The sequence below is a fragment of the Amblyomma mixtum genome, chromosome 3 (assembly GCF_055824585.1).
Source record: "Amblyomma mixtum isolate Tamu chromosome 3, ASM5582458v1, whole genome shotgun sequence".
NCBI lineage: Eukaryota > Metazoa > Arthropoda > Arachnida > Ixodida > Ixodidae > Amblyomma > Amblyomma mixtum.
In genome coordinates this window covers 14,561,043-14,585,555 of record NC_143014.1, presented here as the reverse complement: position 1 = coordinate 14,585,555, position 24,513 = coordinate 14,561,043, and the positions used below count along the sequence as shown (strand labels likewise).

Below are 24,513 nucleotides of genomic sequence, written 5' to 3'. Positions count from 1 at the left end.
GCGTCATCGTGTCAGGCGAGCTGCTGCATTGCTGCATTGGCTACGTGCGCCATGCGTATCCCCAATCAGTCGGTGCAGTGCCTGTGCGTGCAGCCAGTGCGGTTTTTCTCTTGTCAGCTGTCACTGCACCCTTAGTTCTGCATGCTTCTTGAATTTCCCGTAAGAATGACTTCCGGAAAGCCGGCTTGATTCCTGTGACATGGAGGTGCGCGAAGCTCCGGCTGGTGCAGTGATGGCGGTGCTTTGGTCATCGGTGAACGGTGAACATTGTTCCGGTCCCCTGAAGTTCCAATTAACAAGCTTTTACAGGCATTAGAACAATCAAACCCCTCTGGGTATTTACTGGGTATTTACTGTCAGTAAATGCTCTGAAGTTTGTCATCTTTTTTTTTTTTTTCGGCACAACCCTGTTTGCATGCATACATGCATAACAATTATTGGTTATAACAGTGGTATTTCCACGGCACTTGAATATTGTTATAAGTGAGCTGGACTGTAAAGGTATGTCATCCAGGGGCACATTTCGGTTTTTTTTGTCCATTCGATATTTGGACAGTCGGATAATTCGACAATTTTTCGCGGTCCCGTCAGTGTCGAATTAACGAGCTTTTACTGTACCAGTGTTTCCTAAAAAGCACAAGACCAAAAGCATGACAGCCGCGCTTTGGTAAAGAGGGGACCTGAATAGCATGAAAACATGAGAGCGCAGTGTAAGCTGCAAAAAATGTGCACTCTGTAGCACATGTTGAGTGCGCATAATTAGAGAAGATGGCTAAAAATGGGGCAGCATTTGTTACATAGGTATTTTCCTTGTTAAGAGACAGTAGGAAGTATTTTCACTGGTTGCAGTTTTTTTTCGCTGATTTCAACACCCTCCAACGGAAAATCATCTCTGATGAGACACGGTACAGAAATATACGTTATAAACACTCTCATCTTCCTAATGCCAAACTTCCATGCAGTACATTCAACAAGCAGTTTGCACGTAGGCATTATATATGTGCATACTTAAATGGTAGAAAAATATATAGCATGTTCTAATGTGAGCATGGGCTAATAGAAGAAAAATTGAGCGGAGAGCTTTTTCACTCATGCCCGAAACAGTGTGAAAGTAGCATAGGCGGCATTATTACACAACAATGTTGGCAATTTATTAGCGAGGCCGATTCCACAAGAATTGCATGCCAGGTCCTGTTCGTGCGAGGTAAGCACTCAAGTGCGGCAGCATACTATAGTCACAACGCTCCAGTCTCAAACTCCCTCATACCTTTTCGTTTTGCCCATGCAGTTAAATTGGATTATAACGTGCACAGCTACCACTGCTGGGTGCACACACCTGGGCTAAAGGTCATTCTACTCATCGTCTTTCATTGGAGCAGCATGTCTCTAAGATGCTGCTCCCACTGCTGTAAATGTTGCATGTTTCAGCTGAACGGGAGCAGGCCGCTGCAGGGCATGTGACACGCCTGCAAAAATACGGGAAATAAAGAGGGCAGCTTAAGATAATTGAACCTGTTGAATCCAATTTCACAATCCCTTAAAAGGAATCATTTTTGTTTTGATTGGATTGTATAGAGGTTGGATACAGAACAGGTGAGCGAATAGGGGATACAGGAGTAGGTAAATAGCCATGGATAGGAGGCAGGGGAAAAGTGACAAAAAGAGAGGAAACATGTAAGCAGACGGGACCCCACCGAAACTAAACTTTTAGCTTATACATCACTAAAACTTGGATATGCATGCGTAGCATGGGGGGACCCTTATACCAAAAATAACATTGACGCTCTCGAAAGAAAATCAGCGTAAGGCAGTCAGGTTTATTTTTTCGAAGTACCGTAGAACTGATTCCCCGACAGCACTAATGAAACAACATGGAATACCGACACTGAAACTGAGAAGAAAAATTCAGCGCTTAAAATTTATGTTCCTTCTTAAAAATAACCTTCTTGCTCTAACTCCTGATCCGTACATAACACCACTTACGGCACACCGAACACGACATCGACACGATGACTCTCTAACGCCATACAGCACCAGAACTAATGTTTTTAAATATTCTTTTTTTCCTCGCACGATAACAGATTGGAACAACTTACCTCTGCCTCTTCTAACCAGCATTGATTCAGTTGAAACCTTGAATTGCTCTTAAATGTTTTTCTTGTCTGCTTTTTGGTTGCCCACACTGATCGTGTTTTTGACTTGCTGCAAGTTTGACATTTCATTTTTGCATATTTCATTCATTGGCTTACTTCTGTTTGTTTATGTTTGACCTTCCCAAATGAAGAGCTCGGTTTGCATTTCGTTTAGTCCTTGTCTTGCTCATGTTCTACTGCCCAAAGAACAAGTGTTTTGAAATTATTTGCAATCTTCGTTCTGTGCGCTGATGTCATTTGTCTGCCCCTCCTGCTTGGGCCGTAAAGGTCTGCAGTATTGAATAAATAAAATAAATAAGTACTGCCAGGCATGACGAGCTGTTCTGTACTTGATGTTTTAACTGGGGGCCGACTTCTTCCTTCAGAAGGAGAGTCCCCGGCCGGAACGTCACGTACAGTGTTTGTTCACCACGTCTGTATTGCCAACCAGCCCTAGGAACTTTTTCTGCCCTATATATGCCAGGTGTTTTGGGGAGCTGATCACTAATTTTAAAAAATAGGGTTTTTGAGGTACAGAGAAGCTTTTTGCGGCATATTAATACGAGTGTTAGTCAAAAAACAGGTGAATCATGCTAATTAGTAAAGTGAATAACTAAATTCTAATAGTTCTTAACTATGAATGATGGGCACCTGATTGCAATTGGAGATTTGTAGCTGGCCATAAGTAATAGCTTTATCAGTTTATAGAATTCCGAAAACACGATTACTCTCGCCGCTATGGCTCAACTAATTTTGGCTGCATCATGACAAAATATGTGCTTTCAAAAAGCATGCAGGCAAAACAACTCCTCCAGTGAATAAAACCTCTAATTGCAACTAGGTGGGAAACTACAATAGTTGAAAAGTTAATTATCAGGAATGAGATTACTGCCGAACTAGTTAACTTTATTGACCTGTTTTTTGATGTCTGCCGGCACTGGTATTATTCTGCCATAGCGGTAGTCTTGATAAGTGAACAAGCCTATTTTAAAAAATTTGTGATTAGCTTCTTTGATAAACCAGGTGTGTGCTTGTGCGTGCATGCAGGATGTTTCGCCTTAGCCTTACACAACTTCTAAAATAGTCTTTTTTGAGTTCGAAGAGCGCTTTTTTCGACATAGCATTGTCAGCGGTGTAGGGCATCAGGATACAGATGAGACGTGCTAACTAGCAGGCTGGTTAACTAATGCTGAATAGTTGACTTTTTAACTATTAATATTGAGCTGCTTAATTCTTGAGGAGTGTAGCCCACTATAAATAATATCCATATCAGTTTTTAGAGTTTTAAAAACTTACTCTGAGCGCTGTGGCCCAGCAAATTTTGGCTATTTCGACGAGTTACGTGCACTGGAGAGGTTGCTTTACCTGCAAACTTCTCAAAAGTGCATGTATCATGGCAGTGTAGCCAGAATTTGTTGGGCCACAGTGTTAAGGGTAACCGAGGTTTTGAAATTCAAAATTCTAAAAACTGATAGGGATATTACTTACGGTGGGCTATACTCTCTCAATAATTGAGGAGCCTCTAACAGTAAGTTAGAAAATCAACTACTCAATGTTAGTTAACCATCCTGCTTGTTAGCACATGTTAGCTGTATTCTGATATACTACACCACTGACAATGGTATGCCGAAAAAAGCGCTCTGCTAACTCAAAAAGCATATTTTTAAAAATTTTGCAGTCTTGGGCAAAACACCCTGTACAGGGTGCTGCATTGGTCACCCAGCGGAAGATCTGAGCCATGAATATTCAACTGACGTGACCGGCACTGCACATTACATACTGGAGCAGAGGTGGAGAAGTCAGACTCATCACCAGAGACTTGCGTACTGAGCACAAAGGAAATACTCGAGGCATAAAGGCCTTCGTTTCTTTTTATTATATTTAAGTTTGGCAGGTGCTCTTAACATACGCAGCACCATCGATAGCATGCCAACGGCAGTAATCCACTTTGGGTACACAGAAACCTTCGCATTGCTATTGCACCCAAATAGGAGCTGTCTCTGTTGCTATCTGATGGAACTTGTTTTGGTGACATTGAACTCTCATGCTCCCGCGCAATCTTCCGATGGCCCCATGCGTAAGGTGACTGCTTGTTTAAATGCTGCCGAGAACGGCCACCGACATTCAACTCGCTGCTCGGTTAGGTTACTGGGAGAAGTTTTTTTTGCAACGAGGCTTCTAAAGTGCATGGTGGGATGCAATGATGACCAGCCTTCGTGCTACAATTGTGGTCATTGCTTGACTGCACTGAGTGGTGACAAGGACGAAACGAGCCGACTGAATGTGGCTAAACTATCAGCTGTAATTTTATTTGGAAAAAATGGGCATATTAACGGAAATTAGAGCCAGTGGGAGCAATCAGCGCAGTTGATCAACAGAGCAGTGTAATACCAGTTAGCTATGTTATGTTCTGGTATAAATTGTGCGAAGCCAAGGCTGAAGAGGCACTTTTTGACATGGCAATTTGACACATTCACTGGATAGAGTTTTGAGGTTTTATACTAGGCAGGGTAAATACAATCTCCCTGCTTAAACCGCTATACAAAACCGCTGGACTCCACCCCGTGATTGCGAGCACTACAGAGCGCACACCGACCACGGTGGCCCTTGCTCTGAGGGAGCACTAAGGAATCACACTCTGGCTGACACAAACAGGCGTTTATTGCTATAACAACAATAACGCCGGCTAGTAACAAAATACTCTAAGGAATCGAGATCATCCGACTCACCAGCATGGTTACGTGGAGTTTGCCCACGCTAGGGACAAACTCCAATCCAGAGGGGATAAGCTAGAAGAAAAATGTTCCCACTAGGCCTGGTGGAGAGCGGAGCACCATGCCGATGTGGGAGTGCTATCCCCCATGGCGCTCTCCCTTGCTAGTTAAAGTAGCTAGAAACGACTGCGCAAGGAAAAAAAACCCTAAAGGGGACTAAGTGGGATGAGGTCCACCCTGGGTCAAGGGTGCAAGAACGCTGTCATTTCTTAGTGTGCCGTCATGTGATGGGAGCACTGTAGCAGGGTTACCTTGGGCAGTGGTGACACTACAATAGGCAGGTCATCAATCCCCAAGCCACTAGAGTAGCAAAGGTAGGATTAGGGGACATGCCAAAATGGCTGAATTTTTTTGGATTGAAATTTTAGTGTGCATGAAAGGGACACTGAGGACAAGATGGGGCTACGTTCTCCGAGAGTGAAGGAAGTGAGAAAAGGAGCCTTCACTACCACTGGCTGTGTTCACAAGCGAACTGTGAGGCGGCTAGGCTGCACCCCCTTGAATTTTTTTACTTTTGAAATGCCATTTCCTCAGCAATAAATGCATCTTTTGCTGCCGGGCAAACATGGTTGGATGGAGTCTTAATTTGTTTGTCTGATAGTCTGGCATGTAAGATGTACTTGTAAGGTGCCCTACCGATTCCGGGGGAACTGAGTGCACCTCCCTATCCGCCCCAGAACCTGCTGCATTGGTGTGGTTTTTGCAGACTTGTACTATGGTGGGGAGGCTGTTTCGGTGGAGCAGCCGCAGTCATTTACGTGCCCCATTTGTGGCAAGATGGGCTTTACGGAACTTACCCTTCAAGAGCACGCGTCAGCCGAGCACACGGATGCCTCATCAGAAGTGGTGAGTGGCTTTCTTCCTCTTGATCGCACTTCTACGTGAAAGCATAATTGCCCCGTGTCGCAGAAAAGTCCATGTTGGCATGACGGGAACATTAGGACTAGTCGATTACAAGAGGCTTCCAGTGATGGCGCCAGCCACACCAGCGGCGCATTGGAAACCCCGGACCCTCAGGACCTCTGGTTGAGTCTGACATGCCACACAGACATGTTTGTACTGCTTAGTTAAAGCGGGGCTTTATATGCATGTCGTGTGGTCTTCAACATAATGATAGTGGTTGTGGAAGAGGAACTTCTGTCACGTTAAAAGCGGAGCTTAAATGTTTCCCAATTTTTGGGGGCTGTGTATGGCAGAGTCCAGTGCAGTGTCTCACTTAGCTGATCAGCTGAACTAGTTCATGTAAGAAAAAGGAAATTTCGACTACCATCAGGCAACAAGCGCTTACAGTTGTCTTGTGGGCAGTCACAGTGCCTGTTGAGGCCAGTGACCATGCAGTCTTTCTGCGCTGTTCATGCACAGTTCTACCTCGAGGTGAATTTTAGTGACTATTGATAATTATGCATGCAGTCTAGTGGATGGTGTTAGGTATGGCAAATTGCATTCATCAAAGGCACTTAATTTTGAAGGGCTAAATTTAATTGAAAGTTGTAGCTGTTAAAATCGTAGTTTGGCACAGGCAAACCTGCCAATGTGTTCCAGGTGTGGCATCGTAGAGTGTACCAAGAGGCGAAATTGTAGGAGTGTACTAATATTTGAAATTTTTGATCAAATTGATTATTCTTCTGTTCAATTTACTGAACGAATCAAATTGTTCAAATTGTTTTCTTTGGCAACTCTCAAAAACAGGGCCCACTGCGACACCACGCAGCATGCTGTTATAATCGCTTTGTGCGTTCAGTACCACAACAGAGTTCGTTCATATAGCGTCGTTCATGATGCCCAAGCATATGACCTCTGAGCCTAGGTAATGCGGCAGGGTTGGGCAAGGCTTAGTGTGCCCGATATTGCAGGTCAGAGCTCATAACTCTGGTCTCTCTTATCAACTGAGATGTAGCGCTGGCTTGTTCACCGTTGTCGTCAGTAGCAAAAGGCAATTTTCTTATGCGTGCCCCTGTACTTGCGGACAGCTTTCCCTGTCTCTCCAGTCAAGGCAAGGCAAATACGTGGTAGCGCAAGAGAGCAAGGACAACAGACTAAAAGCCGGGATGAATGGAAATATACACACTTTGATGAGGTAAAGAATCCGGCCACACTCACAAGATGCTGTCCAACATTGGACTTTCACGCTCCTGTATTGCGATAGGTGTGCTAACACACTTGGAGCCAGTCGTGCAAATAAAAAATTCTTCTACTATCTCCCTGACTGTTCGATTCTTGTGAGTTCACTGTCTTCTAATATTCATCTGCAATCGTGTTCCTTGCAATGCAGGCTAAAGTTAGAAGATGGACTCGCATACTTCAAACAACCTTTGTGCTCAATGAGGCGCTCATTCAAACAATGCCCTGTTTGTCTGATATAATTGCTGTCGCAGAACTGCATGGCCAGATTTTTCATCTGATCAAAGTGTGTATACTTCCATTCTTTAGGAATAAGCCTTTGATTGAAAGTTGGTGCTTGTCCCTAGTCTGTCGTTCTTGTTATCTTGTGCTGCCATGTATTTGTGAAGCAAACTAGCCCAACATTGTTATTTTAAAGATGCACTAATGAGCATTCTGGAAAAATTCGTTTTTGCTTTTGGGGGGGGGGGAGTGTTTCGTGAATAGTTTGTCGCAGACAACGTAGCTGCAAATTAAGCCTAGAAATGCCCGAGGACTCATTGCTTTCGCAAGACTACTGCTACAGGGTGATGCGCCCCACCACCTGTTCCGGCAGAAGTGCGCGCTTCGCTTCGTTCCTTGTGGTGCGTCGGTGGCCACTGTTCTTCTGCCTCGAAGGTTCCGTGTATGCCCCACTCCCAGTTTTGCAGTCCTGCTACATCCATGGATCTGCACTCTTTCGTTGTCTGTGGGATGGCATCGCGTTTTGTTGCAAGTGTTGTTCGGTTTGCGAGCAAACTGCACATTTTCGAAGATCACTCCGTACATAGCTATGTATTACTCCGCCAGTTACTTGCGAACCAAACACTTGCAATGAAACGCGATGATGTCGCGGGATAGCAAAACTGGAGAGTAGGGCATACATGGGACCTTCGAGAAAGGGGAACCGTGATCACCGACACAGCACAAGGAACGCAGCAAAGCGTGCGCTTCCACTGGAGCAGGCGCATCACCCTGCGGCAGCAGTGTCGCCGAAGCAGAGTCCTCAGCTATTTTTATCTCTGTGAGCTTATGGAAACACCCAAAAAACAGAATAGAAGCAAAAAAGTGCTCTTTAGTGTAGCTTTAAGATCGAAGCACAAGTGTCATTGAGTGGCAGAACACAGTCCTGAACATGATGGCGACGAGGCCAGCAAGTTTGCACAGATTATCCTTTAGCACTCAAGAAAAAGGCAACCCTATGACTCGCACTGCATGGGGACAGCCCCTTTCCTGCCTGTTTTTGGCTGCAGTGAGTATAGTGGGGATTGCTTAATGCCATGAGCTATACCGGTGCCTCTGCCACTAGCGTTTCACCGATTTGCATCAATGTGATTTTTATTTTTATTTTTGTATGAATGTTCGCACAAGTAGGAAATAGTGATACAAATTCATATTGAATTTCGTTCTTTCACTGTTTCATGTCGTAAAACAAACGCAGGAAGCTCTGACACACCCAGCACGCAACCTGACCTTGCTAGCTGTTTAGCCGGCATATGTCAAAAACTTGATGCTCTTGCTGGCCTGCCTGACCAAGTCGATGAAGTGAAGAAGTCTATTGAACTAATGTCAAAAAAATACGATGATATACTTGAGCAACAGGTAAAACACGAGAAAGAGATCAGTACCTTAAAGAAACGTGTTAGTGCACTTGAAACCAGAGTCGACGCTGATGATGTTGAGTCGTTGAAAATGACTGTAAACGACCTTGAGTGGCGAAACAGAAAGCTGAACCTTGAGGTGCACGGCATACCGGTGACAAATGATGAGAATCTGATGGAAAAGGTAAATGACGTAGCAAGATCTGTGAATTTGCCAGAGCTCACTTTGAATGATGTTAATGTTGTGCACAGACTTCCTTCAAAGCCAGGAAAGGTGCCCGGGATCATTGTACGGTTTTCAAAGCTCTCAACTCGTGACATGTGGTTTCAGAAGCGGACAGTTTTAAGAGATGTTCAGTCAGATGTTTCAGTCAGCGAAAACATGACGCGTCAAAGCCGTGAGCTCTTGCGCTATGCAAAGGCTTGGGCAGGTGAAAATGACTACCAGTACGCTTGGCACCGGAATGGGAGAGTGTTCGTTAGAAGGAAACAACATGATCCCGCGATTGTCATCCATTGTGCAGCAGATTTGCACCAGCTATAAAGCCAGTAATTTGCGGTAACACGCGGCACTCTTTTTCGATGTCTCTTTATACTAATCTTGTTGATCTTTCTGACCTCAGTAGTTCCATTAAGCCTGATAATCCTCATTGTTGCTCTTGTATTCATGTTAATCTCAGATCTGGTCGAAATAAGCAAGAAGAACTTGACTGTTTTTTCAGCGAAGTGGAAGCTCGTTTCAATGTTATGTTTTCAGAAACGTGGTTTACTTGTGAAGGTGACGTCTATGTTATTCCGACGTACAAGTGTTTCTATTTGAACCGATCCATAAGAAGGGGAGGTGGTGTTTCAATGTTAGTTTCAAATCTTATGGAATCAGAAATGCTGCCTGAATTTTGTTGTATTACACCCCATTACGAAGTCCTGGCAGTCAAGTCTGGCACAAGGATATTTTGTGTCTGCTTATCGTCCACCGGGTAGCAGTTCTGCTGAGCTCTTTTTATTTCTTGATTCATTCCTAGAATTTGTTAACATCAGCCAATATCAGTTAATTTTAGGTGGTGATTTTAACATTGACATGCTGGCCAACAATAACACAACAGTCGAGTTCAATACTTTACTTAACGTTCACTCCTGTGAAAACGTCATCATGTCACCTACACGGATTACGACAGAATCAGAAACACTTTTAGATCTGTTCATAACAAACTTCAAAACAGAAAGCTTGAAATCTGGCACCATCGCTTATGCTCTAAGTGATCACATGCCAATATTCATATCTGTCAATCTCACTCTGAATTCTCAACGACAACCAGACCAAACATCTTTTTATCGAGTTATAAATGATCACACGTTATGCGAGTTTAAGCAAAGCTTATCTATTGTTAACTGGGAACATGTTCTTGAGGAAAGCGACCCTGATGAAGCTTACGAAAAAATTTTAGAGATATTCACTGACATTTATAATGCTTCCTTTCCACTGAAGAAATTCTACCAATCAAAGAAAAGTAAGAAACCATGGGTCGACAAGGACATGTTGCAGTTGATAAAAAAACTAGATAAACTTTATAGACTGTTTTTGCAAAGTAGGTGCCCTGAAGAGCTGAAAACATTCAAAAAATTTAGGAACTTTGTCACAAAGCAACTTCGCGTCGCTAAAAAGCAATATCTTTATAACCGCTTTAATTCAACTGCTGGACAATCTCAAAAAGTTTGGAAGGTTTTAAAATCTATCTTCGCTAATTCTTCCGAACCGACCACAAAAATTATTCATGAAGGGATTGAACTAGATGCCTTTAATGACTACTTTCTTTCCTTTGCTGACACATCAAGCGGCGACGTAAATCTGTCGTATATGAGTGCCCGTAATGGTAAAACAATATTTCTAACACCTGTTACAGTAAATGAAGTAATTACAGAATTTTTATCACTTAATAATAGTAAAGCTACAGACGCGTCAGGTTTCCAGATACAGCCCATAAAATTTACCATCGACATTCTTGCACCTTGCCTCGCCCATATCTTCAACCTCTCCTTGGTTTCCGGAGTTTTTCCGCGTCTTATGCAAAGGGCAAAAGTGACAGTAGCGTATAAAAAAGGAAACAAAAATGAAATGGCAAACTATCGCCCGATATCAATCTTACCTGTATTTTCTAAAGGCCTCGAAAAAGTTATTCTTAAATGACTATCCTGCTTCACTGAAAGATATAACATTATCACTAACGCTCAATATGGCTTTCGTAAAAACAGATCGACAGAGTTAGCTCTCCTTGCTCAGAAAGAATTCATACTAAAACATTTTGAGTCAAAAAACATGGTACTTGGATTATTTTTAGATTTTTCAAAGGCGTTTGACCTTGTTAATCACTCTGTGCTGCTTAAAAAATTAGATCACTACGGTATTAGAGGCACAGCCCATATGTTGATTTCCTCATACTTGCGACATAGGTCTCAGTTTGTCAGTATTGCCGGTGAATGCTCCCATTTGAAAGCGGTAGCTTCTGGCGTTCCGCAAGGGAGCATTTTGGGTCCGTTTCTTTTTGTTCTTTATGTCAATGATATTGTCCGCATTGATAGCACTGCTGAGTATATAATTTACGCAGATGACACTAGTCTGTTTTTTTCGGGTACTTCAACTGCTGATCTTGCAAATCGAGCTAATAAAACCTTAAAAGCAATAAATACTTGGACGGTTGATAATCACTTAAGAATTAACGTTAGTAAAACGGCAGCAGTCATGTTTCACCCACGTCACAAACACATTGAACTACCTCTAATTGAATTAAACAATACCAGAATAGAGTTTGTGCAGTCTGTGAAAACTCTGGGCGTTTACTTTGCAGCAGATATGTCATGGAATGACCATATTAATTTCGTAGTTCAGAAACTTTCCAGAACAGTTGGTATCATGCGCCGCAATTGCTTTAATTTTCCTATGTCAGTCAACATGTTACTTTACCACTCTTTGTTCTCTTCTATAGCCAACTACGGATGTATGGTGTGGGCAACAACAACAGCTGAAAATATTAACAAACTCACAGTGTTACAAAAACGAATTATACGCATTGCATGTAAAGTGCCATATTTCTTCCACACGGCGAGCCTTTTCCATCGACACAACGTCATACCAATGAAGTCCATGTATAACTATAGGCTGTGCGATAAATATAAACTCGCCATAATGAAAAATGACGACTCCTTACTCACACTGGCTGGGCTAGAGAAAAGCAGAACTGTGTATGATACCCGATCAGCAGAACCTTGGAATGTTAAGAAATGCCGCACAAACTATGGCAAGCAAATGTTGCAGCATACCTTACCGACACTTCTGAACCAGTTGTACTGCCACAAGAATCTTGATCTATCCAATATTTCTCTGAAAGAATTGCCCCAAATGTTCATGTAGTTTTTTTTTTCTTCCTATTACCACTTTGAGTGCACCTGTCAATTTTGCTGTCATTTATTTTCTCCTCCCTGTGTTTGCCTTTATAGGCTCTTTGATCTAATGTAGTTCTTTCTTTTATAAGCACAATGTACTACGTATTGAACGTACATGTCTCATTCTCTGTACCTAACATACTTTACTTACATTTTGTTTGATGTCGTACTCCGCCACCGTCAATGCTGCACTGTAAGAGGAAGCCAGGACCTCTCAAGCTGTCTATACAGCTTTTTCCCTGGCTGTCCTCGCAACACCCAGTTGCGGAAATAAACCTTCAACCTTCAATTCGGTACCGAAGCTAGGCTTGGTTTTCGACTTGTTTTGGAAAAGTACTATTAGCACACTCCTACAAAAATCAGCTGAATGCAGCGCACAGTAGAAATTGTGAAAGCAACTGGCAGTTACTGGAGGCGTCATTTTGTCGGGAGAATATATCGGCCGCCTGTGCCGTGGTCGTGTGCTGTTTGGAAATATGAAGCGCCTTTGCAACATCCTTCTGGTGCAGCAGTGCAAGCGTGTGCACTCATTAGCCTTATGCAGGCAAACTTATGCCATGGGCATAATGGGGAACATCTGATTTGGCCATTTGAAAGGGTTCTTTGGCACGGCTGCATTCGCACCAGTCCGAATGCTGCTGCTGCGCTGTATCTTGGCCCTGGCCTGGCGGTCACCACTCCTGGTAAGGAGGTGTTTGAAGTGATGCTACTTCAGATACCTGCGTGCATCAGCTTGCAGTGTGTTTGGGGAGAAAAATATTAAAAGAATGCAATTGTTTGTCTAGGATGTCTGCACCCTTCAGTCATACAATAACAGTAACTGATAGAGCACGTCACAAATGTGGGCGAAGCATACCAATATCATTTAAAAAGAAAACTTCTCATATTTGTGCTAAAAGATTTCCTTTGGTTTGCCCATTCCACTTGTGTATTTATGGCAAAAAATTGTTGGGAAAAATTTTACCTAAATATGGCAGTCCTGCAAATGTATTTATGGACTTTTAAAAAATGGTTGCTGCATGTAGATAAGTTGAGTTTTTTCAATATTGTCACGTAGCAGTTGGTACAGGTAGCGCCGCGTCCAGACGGCAGAGGACGCCAACACCGAGATGATGCTAGCGCACACCGAGACGGCCAGGATGGAACGTCGAGCTTCGTCTTCTTCAGCAGCGAACCGCGTGGCGCACGAGCTGCGTGCCGAACAGCCGCCGAGCGGCTATTGTTGTAGACGCGGCATTACCCTCCCTCTCGGAAAGAGCATCGGCCCGATGCTTTAAGAAGAAAATAGGGAGAAAGAAACAAAAAAAAAAAACAGAGTAACGCACAGCACTGAGTCACTGAATGTCTCGCGAAAAATAGGGCTTCATCCGCACTACATGAACAATCTCTGGTCTCTGCTGACGGCGAGTAGTCCGGGAAGCCCCATCAGGGAGGACTTCATAGGTTACGTCGCTTAGCTGACGGAGAACTCGGTAGGGGCCGAAATACTGCTTGAGCAGTTTTTCGGAAAGGCCACGGCGTCGAATGGGGGTCCATACCCACAATTTGTCGTCCGGGGCGAACGTCATCAGTCTGTGGCGGCGGTTGTAACGTCAGGCGTCACGGTCTTGTTGGTTCAGGATGCGCACTCTTGCAAGTTGTCGAGCTTCTTCTGCGCGAAGCGTGAACTCCTCGGCGCCAACGTCGGGGTCGCGGCCATCATGGGGCAGCATTGCTTCCAACATTGTCGACACTTCGCGGCCGTACAACAGACAGAAGGGCGTCCTCCGCGTGGTTTCCTGTTGAGCCGTGTTATACGCGAAAGTAATATATGGCAGGATATTGTCCCAAGATCGATGCTCAACGTCAACATACATGGACAGCATGTCGACGAGAGTTTTGTTGAGGCGCTCGGTCAGGCCATTCGTCTGGGGATGGTAGGCGGTTGTTTTCCTGTGAGTAGTGCCACTCAGCCGCATGAGGGATTCCAAGAGTTTGGCAGTGAAAGCGGTGCCTCTATCCGTGATAATTAGTGCTGGAGCGCCATGCCGGAGGACGATGCGTTCCACGAAAAATTTCGCAGCCTCGGCTGCTGTGCCGCGCTGGAGGGCCTTGGTTTCAGCGTAGCGCGTAAGGTAATCAGTAGCGACGATAATCCACCGGTTTCCCGAAGATGAAGTTGGAAAAGGGCCGAGAAGGTCCATGCCAACTTGCTCAAACGGGAGTCTGGGCACTTGAACGGGATGTAAAAGTCCAGCTGGCTTGACAGGGGGTGTTTTTCGTCGTTGACAATTACGGCACGTGCGCACATAGTGTCGTACAGTCGCCGCAAGCTTAGGCCAGTAATAGCTCTTTTTGATCCGAGCCAGAGTGCGGGCGTAGCCGAGGTGACCTGCGGTGGGCTCGTCGTGACACTCCTGCAAGATTTCTTCACGGAGATTCGCTGGAACGACAAGGAGGTAGTCGCTTCCGGTTGGAGAAAAGTTGGCTTTGTACAGCACGTTGTTGCGCAGACAAAAGGAGGACTGGGTTCTTGCGAAGGGCTGGGGAACCTCCTCGGTACGTGCTTCCAGGAAGTCGATGAGAGGTTTCAGCGCCGGGTCCTCACGTTGCTGACTGGAAATAGTCGCTGCGTCTACGGCTGCGATGAGAAAAAAGTCCGGTTCGTCGTCGTCGCGCGCAGCCTCGACTGGATATCTGGACAAGCAGTCCGCATCGTTGTGCTGGCGCCCTGATTTATAGACGATGGACATGTCAAACTCCTGAAGGCGTAAGCTCCAACGCGCAAGGCGGCCAGAGGGATCCCGTAAGTTCGTCAACCAGCAGAGAGAGTGGTGGTCGGTTACAACTTGAAAATGTCGGCCGTACAGGTAAGGTCGAAATTTTGTCACAGCCCATACCACGGCAAGGCATTCTTTTTCGGTCGTGGAATAATTAGATTCGGCACGAGACAGAGTGCGGCTGGCGTATGCTATTACGCGCTCAGCGCCGTCCTGCCACTGGATGAGTACAGCACCGAGACCCACGTTGCTGGCATCTGTGTGGACGAGAGTCTCCGCGCATCTTAATTAGTGCATCTTCTAGACTGATATAATTGGGTTTCTACTGTGTGTCTTCTTATTAAAAACAACTCTCAGAAGCAGTCTCATGCAAACATTAAACAAAGTAAAATGTGATGAGACTATAAAGGTGCTGAAAATTTTTTCCCCTGGAAATTTGTTTTTTCTTCACCATTTGTTTATGTTACCTACTTTTACTTTCTTGGCGAGACGTCAACGCTGGCTTAATAAGTTTGCCACCACCATGATGTCCCAAGGAAATCTCCTTGATGTCAGAATGGAGGGATAGTACTTCTTGGAAATAGTCGCTGGGCTGTCAGCAGAATTGCTGGGAAGCATGGAATTGAAGTGCCCCACTGTTGTTTACCTGCCATCTTGATTGCACTTGTTTGTCAGCAGGTGTGGGTGCCTGCCATGGATATAGTTTCAGTTGTACGTTCCGTCTGGTAGCAATCAAGAGAACGACTTTTGGCTGTTACTTTTCTTTCGTATTGCCTTCTTGTCCATGGTTCCTTAGCCGTGTCAAGATAGGCAGTTTGCCTTTGCTTGCTTGCTCATGTGAGTGGTGGGTGGACGCAGCAGCGAAGTCTGCCGTGTGTGTTTCGCGATGGCAGCTGAGGGAAGTAAATATCCTCTGCCGAGGACACTCGAGGGCGAGACAGTCTGCCACTGTCTCGAGAAGGCTAAAATAGGGGATTCCGCTTACACGGGAATGGCAGCCTTTCTGTTTGCTGCTATGGGTTGTGTCTGCATCTGCTAGAAGGACGGGCGTCTCTTGTCACACCTCCTACACAGTACATGGCTGCTGAAATGACTGCTTGCATATTAACGCTAATTAGCATAAGGTGGGATCCCATATGTGCATAGTACAGCACTGAACTAACCGTAATTATTTGATTGGACCCAGTCTGGGTCCGGCCTGCAGACTGGACTCAAGCCGGGAAGTGACGCGAATAATGAAGCATGCTTTTTGGTTCTGCCAGAGGTTCTTGTTATGATCATGTATAGTTGAGTCCACTTATCATGAACAAGTATGGTGCAATATGCATTACAGCAATGGCAACTCTTCTCAGATACTACGAATGACTGTGGCTCCACCACTTGACTACAGCGAATGAGGAGGCGCCAGTTACATGGGAGTGAAAGGAAGAGGTGTGGCAGCTTGCTGAGGCACCTCTTTCTAGCTTCCTTCTTTCACTCCCTTCTTTATCGTTTTCCTCACGGCATCTCTTAAAATCTTCATGCCTGACTCTGACTGACGTTCTCAGCACTGTCATTATTATAAGTGACATTACACTTATATGCAGTTGGCGAAGCTAACTTCAGAGATAACATGGATGGACACTGAGAATAAGCAGCAACATTTTTTGAAACTTGTTTGTGTTTGCTAGTAATAGTACCATTGGTCTCCCCCGGCGAAGTGGCTCAGTAGTTAGGGCTCCTGAGCTGGAGTGCCCGGGTTCAAACTTGACCGTGGTGGCTGCATTTTGATGGAGGTCCCTGTGCTTTCACGTTCCATTCAACGAGAGAGAGTCAACGGTGGGATTGAACCATCAGTTAGTTTTGAGGAAAGAAACGGCGCAGTAACTGTCTTCACGGTGGACATCTCAACGAGTTTTGCCTGCCGTTGAGCCCCCTGAATGGCTCATGCAGAGCTAATACAGCTTTCACTGCAAAAACTGCATGTAACCATCAAGCAAGCACGCACCGATGGCCCATGAGGTCAATCATTGCCTGCATGTGCGCTGGCTAAGAGAAGCATCCCAGTGGCAGCATCAAAAGTGGAGCTAACATGCACAGCGTGGATCAATTAATGGCAATGATTTGAAAAGTTTCAATGCCTTGCTGGCCCTGCTGGTGATGTGGTATGCGTTGCCTGCCCAAGCAGCTTCACATTTTATGCTGCTATCACATGCAGGCAGAGCCAGACGGCAGACAGTGCAGCTGACACATTCTTTGCGCATGTGTGCTATGCTACGATAGATGACTGTTTACAACGCACATGATCAGACACATGTAGATTTGTGGAAACACGTTGATTCATAGTTGGCCCAATGTTGCCTCTGATGACTACACTCATGAAGACGACAACTTCGCAGAGTTGGCCACACTGTTTCCTCGACCAGCAATGCAACTGACTGCAGGACATTAATTGGGTGCAATGTTAACACCTCCTGTGGCCACAAAGGTGTGCACGTGGTCTCTGCACACACTGGCCTCATGCGAGAACAGGCTGTCTGGTTTCTCAAACGTTCCTCAGATGCCCTAAAGTTAGTGCAAGAAGCTATTTAAAGGTATTGATAATGGCCACTCCCCCTTGAATCTCTTTTGCATGGGCAGATTTGTGCTGCAACCCGCCCGCCGCAGTGGCTCAGTGGTTATGGCGCTCGGCTGCTGACCCAAAGGACGCGGGTTCGATCCAGGCCGCAGCGGTCGAATTTCGATGGAGGCGAAATTCTGGAGGTCCATGTGCTGTGCAATGTCAGTGCACGTTAAAGACCCCGGGTGGTCAAAATTTCCGGAACCCTTCACTACGGCGTCTCTCATAGCCTGAGTCGCTTTGGGACGTTAAACCTTGTAAGCCGTAAGCTTGCGGCCCATTCCAGTCATTTCCCTTTCCGTGGATGAACGCACTCAATATTTCAGAAACTGTTTCTCACGTCACCAAAGGTATTCATAGTCTCCACGTGCGTCCAAGGGGTTCCTGCAGACTCAGACGCGTTATTGCCAAGGCAAACACATTATTGGTGCTTAGACACTGTCTAAAACCATGTTGCATAGTAGCCATTTATGGTGCTCATTAATCTGTGCGCACCTCCACGCACAGGGCATCTCGACTGCCAGCAGTAAAACTAAGCATCATTGTTGCAGCAGCCAGCTCTGAAGCACATGTGCTTAACATTACTTTGGGACATGGAAAACACGTGATGAGTGACCACTTCCTTCGAGTAGCGAAACTGTGAAAATTGTCAAGAGCCCGACAAATTCCTGGGCGGCTCGTCACTGCTACTGTGAAACCATGCTGTGCATCTTTGGCAACTGCAATAAATCTCATCTCCTCCGTTTTCAGCTAACAAGGAAAAAGAAAACTCTAGAATGATGGCATCCTCATGCAAACATGCACTACAAACTTTACAATTTTACAGTGAGCGAGAGGACATGAATGTGGGACTGAGTGGATGCAGGTATGAAAGGACATGAATGTGAATGAGTGGTTGTGAGTGCGAGTGGACATGATTGTGAGTGGGTGTGAATGAGGATGGGAGTGTAGGTGGACATGAGTGTGAGCGAGTGGTTGCGAGTGAAGAGTTGTAAAACTTGCTGCACCATCTTCCGTATTGCATTAAAAGGGCATTTTATTTCACCAGACCTGCATCAGGCAATGCCATAACATGTGCTTGCCCCTTGGGTGTGGTGGTGAATGATAAATGCTAGCTGGTTCACACACACTTGATACGTGCTGCTTATATTAGCAGGGTTCAGATGACCGCTTTGTGATCTGAGAAATTTGTGGGCGCGTGTATTGCGAGTAAATGCCAGTTCAGTGCTTGTATTGTGCACCAATTCAGGTGTACCCCACAGGGGCATCTGCTACAGGCAGATGTTGGTGAGTTGCAACACCACGGGTTCCTGCAGGGACATCCCTGCGGGGGGATGATGGTGAGCAGTGAGCCACCGCGGAGCTGAGCAGCCGCGAATAGCCGTGCATGGCATCACCATGTCCGAGGAAAAGGGGTATCCTGGTGGCAGAGCCAGTACAGAGCGTTTGGACCTGTAAGGGCAGAGGCAGCGCACCACTTTGGCCCCAGCTTCCCATAGATGGCACCTCCGGCCTGACCCTATCGGGGGAAACCTGCAGTTGCCTCTTGCTGCCCTCCGCTTATCTTTCACTTTCCTAACTTCTTTCTCACAACTGTCCTGTCTTCTCTCTTGTTGACTTTTTTCTTTTTCCAGGTGGCAAGGGTTAACCTTATGTGGCAAACTACCCTACTTTACGTCATATTGGGTTATAGTTGCGGTGTACAGCTGGTAAGGGCAGGGCTTGCTTTCAAGTTCCCGTCCCCTCGTAGGGCTCCCAGTTGGGTGGCTGGCACCACGGCAGAAGAACACATACATTTTATGGCTCCCCCTCTGCCACAAAACGATTGCCCTCACAGAAGAGTGTGAATTGATGTAACCACTCAGTTCCTAGCCAGAAAATAAGAAGCATTCCTGATGTACCGTGATGCATAGTGAAGAAGCAGAAAAGCAAACCAGAAAAATATCCTCCTTCATAGCTTCTAAATCTCTGACTGATGCCATGTGCATTGGCTACAAGGTAACAAAACTAGCCAGTGGCAACATACTCCTCCAGATCCGGGACCAAGCACAATATTCGAAACTCGCAAATGTAACAAACTTTGTAAACATTGCGTTTAAAATTATTTCATAATATATTTCATTCTAGAACTGGAATAGACAGAACCAAATATATAGCCAACCCTGATTACGTGTCTTTACGTAGAGATAATTCACTTAAAGAATACAGGTGCCGGACTGACCTTTTTAAAATGTCTTTTTTCCCCAAAACGGTTTCGGAATGGAACAAGCTGCCTGAGGAAGTAGTGTCCATATTATCAAATGATTCATTTTCTTCCATGCTGTGACATTTTTTTGTGTATAATAATTCCGTGTTCTTTCTATCTCATTGTTATCTTTTTTTTTGTAACCACCTGCACGCGGTGGCATTTGTGTACTTTTTCTTCTACCCCCCCACTGTAATGCCAGCCAATGGCGCTGTGGGTATGATGATAAATAAATAAATAAATTGCTGTCTCTGTTAGTGCGCATTGATACCTGAACGTAGTCAAGTGTAATTTCAGAATGTTTTCTTGACTCTCACCAATGTAGAAATGTTTGAAGGTCTTAAAGAACAAAACGTCACTGAAGTCCGCTGGTTAAACATCCTTAAAGATGAGGAGATACCGACAAAGCCTCTAGCCAGCTCCCAGAATCCATAGAAGTCTGAAAGTAACTGTACGACCCTTTGTCCCAAATCCTTGAGGCTGCTTCAACTGCCAAAAATTCGGCCATGGTTCTCAGAGTTGCCACCAAACCTGTGCCAAATGTGCATCACATGATCGTAAAACCGAGATTTGCAACGCGTCACCACAGTGTGTGAACTGTGAAGGGTACTTGAGCTCTTGTCCGACCTGGAAGAAAGAAAAGGAGATCATAAAAGCAAAAGAGTATTCACTTTCAAAGAGGCACTTGAGCGATTCAGACACAAAGCACATTCCTGTTCACATCACGGACTCCGATGTGGTGCAAGCTGCCCTTCCATCTCTAGCACCCCGCAGGACTTCTCCGCTGGGGGCTTCTCTCTGGTGGATCCCAGTCACCCCAAAACATAATTTTTTTAATACAGTCCAACTGTAGTGACATAACACATATTCTAGGGTCAGTGTTCCTGTAGCTTTGTCTTCAGGAAGCCCATTTTGCTTAACATCCTGAGATGTTACAAAACTTTCCGACATGATCGCGAGCAGGCAAATAGACTGTCAGGAGGCGTTGCTGTTGTCATTCAAAGTGGAGTCTCTGCTTAAAGCGTTATGACACCGTTTTTCAGACTCAGGCTGTTATTGCATGTTGTTTGCTATCCATCTAGGAACAACTGGACAAAATATGAGCTGATTTGGTGCAGTAAATAATTTGTAATTGAATTTTTAAAAACTGTCCTGAAGTGTGTGGAGGTCAGGCAACACTAGCACGTTCGCGGTTCATGACGACATAGACTGGCAGTCACGCGCTTCATTGTGACTGGACAACTGAACTGCGGGTAATGAGTTGTTTGTTGTTCAGGCAAATGGGGGGGAAGTTGGAGGGGACAACTACCTGTGTCCTTCTCTTTTCCATGCAGCTTCTGCCCGGTCTCGGACCCCAAATAGCGTTGGGGCTGGTAGCTTCAATGTAAAAGCACGATTTGTGACTAGACCATGTCATTACCCCTTTAAAACATAACTTGAGGTGGTTGCGGTCAGCATTGTCAGCTACAAAACCATAACAGTATGTTCAGTATATCTTCCCCCACACATTACATCTGTTGTCCACGATTTAGAACGCCTGATCAATGAACTGCTGGAGCCACATCTGATAGTTGGCGATTTTAACTCACTCCCTGATTTGGGAAAGCGAACGCTGCGACTCTAGGAGCCAAATAATCCAAGATTTTATCCTCTCGAATAATGTCTGTCTTTTAAATGCGGGAAAAGGCCCAAGCTCAGCAAAAATGAGCTCGATCTAGCTTTCACATCACCATGTCTTTTTAACTATTTTAAATGGGGTATTTCAAATGACCGCATGGGAAGTGATCACCCACCTGCTGTCATCAAGCTCTCATCATCTAATCCAGTCATCTCCACTAGACCACAGCGCTGGGAAATTCACCTCGCCAACTGGTCACTGTTTAGAACAAGTGCCACTCTGGAAAAAGAATTTTCCGAAGAGCTCAGCATAGATGAAATTAATGAGAAGTTTATTACATATCGGCCGCAACACTAGCTATACAGAAGAAACACACAGTTTGGTGGGCACAAGAATGCACATTTGCAAAAAAAACAAGGCCTGGGGCGCTTTCCGTCGGTACCTTACTACAGACAACTTGCTCGGCTCTAGGAGGGCCAAGGCCAGAGCGAGATGCGTTTGAAGAAGTGCAGAGAAAACCTCCGGGAAGAAGTATGTGTCCGCTATAAACAGTTCAACACCCTCAGAGGAAATGTGGGAACAGGTTTGTCAATTTCACTGACCCCTTTCCCATTTCCGCTGTTGACAACACCTGGTGCACAAACACCATTAGAAGAACAGGGTAATATATTGGGCGAGCATTTTGCTTAAGTCTCAAGCTCGTCCAACTACACAAGCACATTCCGGAAGCGCATAAAATAAAAACTTCCATCTGGAGCAGGCATGCATGAGGACTACAACCAGACTCTCACACTGCACAAATTAAATAGGGTATTATGTTCTGGTAAAAAAGACAGCATCAGGCCCAGACATTACACTGTGTTTGCCCATCTCTCGGAGGCTGCAGTAGAGGCACTGTAGAAATTCTTTAATGAAATATGGTTAACTGGGAATATACCTGAGGAGTGGAAAAAAGCAGTCATAGTACTTTTTCTGAAACCCGGAAAACCAACAAGGCTTAGCAGTTACAGGCCGATAGCCCTCACCAGCTGCATTGCTAAATCTTTCCAAAGTGTAGTAAGCATCAGACTGACCTTCGTACTTGAATCCTGGCAACTTTGAGACATGCATCAATGTGGATTTAAAAAAAAAAGCATGCTCAACCACTGACCACCTAGGAAACACCATCCAGGAGGCGTTCGTCCACAAGCAGCACTGCTTCGGGGTCGTCTTCCACCTGGAGAAGGCCTACGATACCAGGCGGAAGTTGGACATCCTCTGTGGCCTAGCAGACCTAGGTATCCACGGCAGGATGCTGAACTGCTTGGACGACTTCCTGGCTAACCGCACATTATGAGTCCACCTAGGAGCAACTCTCTCTACAACTTCACCCAAGAGAATGGCGTACCCCAGGAGTGTGTTCGAAGCACGACACTCTTCATAGTAAAAATGAATTCCTTAGATAAAGTAATCTCCATGTCTATAATGTGTTCGGTTTATGTAGATGACCTACAGATAGCATGTATTTCCTCCAGCGTATCTACCTGTGAAAGACAAATACAAATGATACTAAATAACCGGCTGCTTGGGTAGAGAGAACTGGACTCGAGTTTCCTCCTCAAAAAACATAGCTGTCTGTTCTCATTGTGACAAGGCCTACAGGTCAATCCCAGTCTATACCTGAACCAAACTGCACTACCAATTAAACAAGAACACAAATTTTTAGGCGTCACTTTTGACAAGAAACTCTCATTTGTACTACTCATTAACAACCATAAAAAGGAAGAATCTCAAGCCGTCAGTGTCTTAAAAGTGCTCTCACGAAAACTGTGGGGGTCCGATACAGCATGCCTTTTACAAATCTATCACTCTGGTGCGCTCCAAGCTGGACTACGGGTATGTAGTATGTGGTTCAGCAAGAGCATCCTACCTGAAACAATTAGACCCTGTTCATAATCTTGGTTTGCCAGCCTTTAAGTTGAAACTAATGAGCTCGTTCTAGAGGATCGAAGAATCTCAGTTGCATGCACATACGTCTAAAAAAAATTCCTTCTCTCCCCTCTGACATCTCATTGTCACTAAGTGCGTATAGAAAAGATTTTTCAACAGGCCTTTAGTACTGCGCTTGAAACATAAATGCAGTGGTGCTCCAGCTGCTCCATTTGCTCCATTTTGATACATTTACATTTTGCTGCACCAGTCTGCTCCAAAAGTGACAAATTGATCAATATTGCTCCTTAGCTGCTCCGAAAAGAAGATACGGTCGCGGGAAAGCAACTATATTGAGCCATTCAGGATTTCGGTTGACAACCTACTAAAATGTTTTCGCAGTTGGCAACCTAGGGCGTTGGTGGGCTGCCTTGTGGTATAATTTAGCGGCCAGTTTTTATGGAGGAAGGAAAGAACTCGGGAGAGGCTGTTACTTCACATTTTTTGACGCCGCCTCTCGTAGGGGAAAAAACTGAGCAGAGAGCGTCCGGTGAAGCCTAGTCATAAAGACCATCGCTGCCCCCATTGAAGCGCGTGATTTCAGACCTTCATGTAGTAAAGGTGTTGCGGGAGTTGACCTTGATGTAACGAACTGGCTACGCCCTCTCTCTGTTAGTGCTGAGCCACTCAAAATTTGTTAGAACCACGCGAAAGTTCCGTGACGATAAAGCACGAACTGACATGAGAGGAACGCCAATCGCATCGAGCCGCTGCAGTTGGCGCAACGCGCCGTGCTCCAGCGCCGTTGGCGCATCTCCGGCTCTTTCTCTTTAGGAACGTCATACCACATGGCGTTACAACTGTTCATGCTCAAAAGCAGCGAAAAATGATAGGGCATAGCAAAAAAGAAAAGACAAGAGCAGTGCGCGGCCGTCACTGCCGCGTGGTTGTAAAGAAAAATGTAAAGAAAAATCTCACTTTTAAAAATTTCGTTATGACCACGTTTAACTGTAGAGCCAACATGAAAAAAGAATGATTCTAGTAAACGTGTTCTCTGGACTTTTAGTCAAGCACACTTGGTTGAACTTGCGTGCAAGGCAGTGTGAGCATTAATAAAATATTTTCTCTGTTTTTGTGATTGTTTTTTTCCTAGCTACGCATGGCTGAACCTTATCTCGTTAGGAACAAACTCTTTGTGACTCCTTTATTCCGTTCATGCTGTTCCCATGTTGCTCCAGGGTTATCGTTCTGATACAAATGTGCTCCAGAATAGATATTTTTCTGCTCCAAAAATTGCTCC

At 45.1% G+C, this 24,513-nt stretch overlaps 1 protein-coding gene across 4 annotated transcripts in view; it reads left to right on the top strand.

Moving 5' to 3' along the window:
* Positions 1–24,513, top strand: part of LOC149349292 (E3 ubiquitin-protein ligase KCMF1-like) — an 88,143-nt gene that overhangs the window by 34,122 nt on the left and 29,508 nt on the right. For 2 of the 4 annotated variants that reach the window (XM_089578232.1, XM_089578231.1), the window contains 2 exons: positions 5,613–5,752; positions 7,179–7,313. In XM_089578232.1, coding sequence (XP_089434358.1) covers positions 5,613–5,752; positions 7,179–7,313 — 275 coding nt within the window. The remainder of the gene's footprint in view (positions 1–5,612; positions 5,753–7,178; positions 7,314–24,513) is intronic. The other 2 variants (XM_089578234.1, XM_089578233.1) reach the window with 1 other exon arrangement.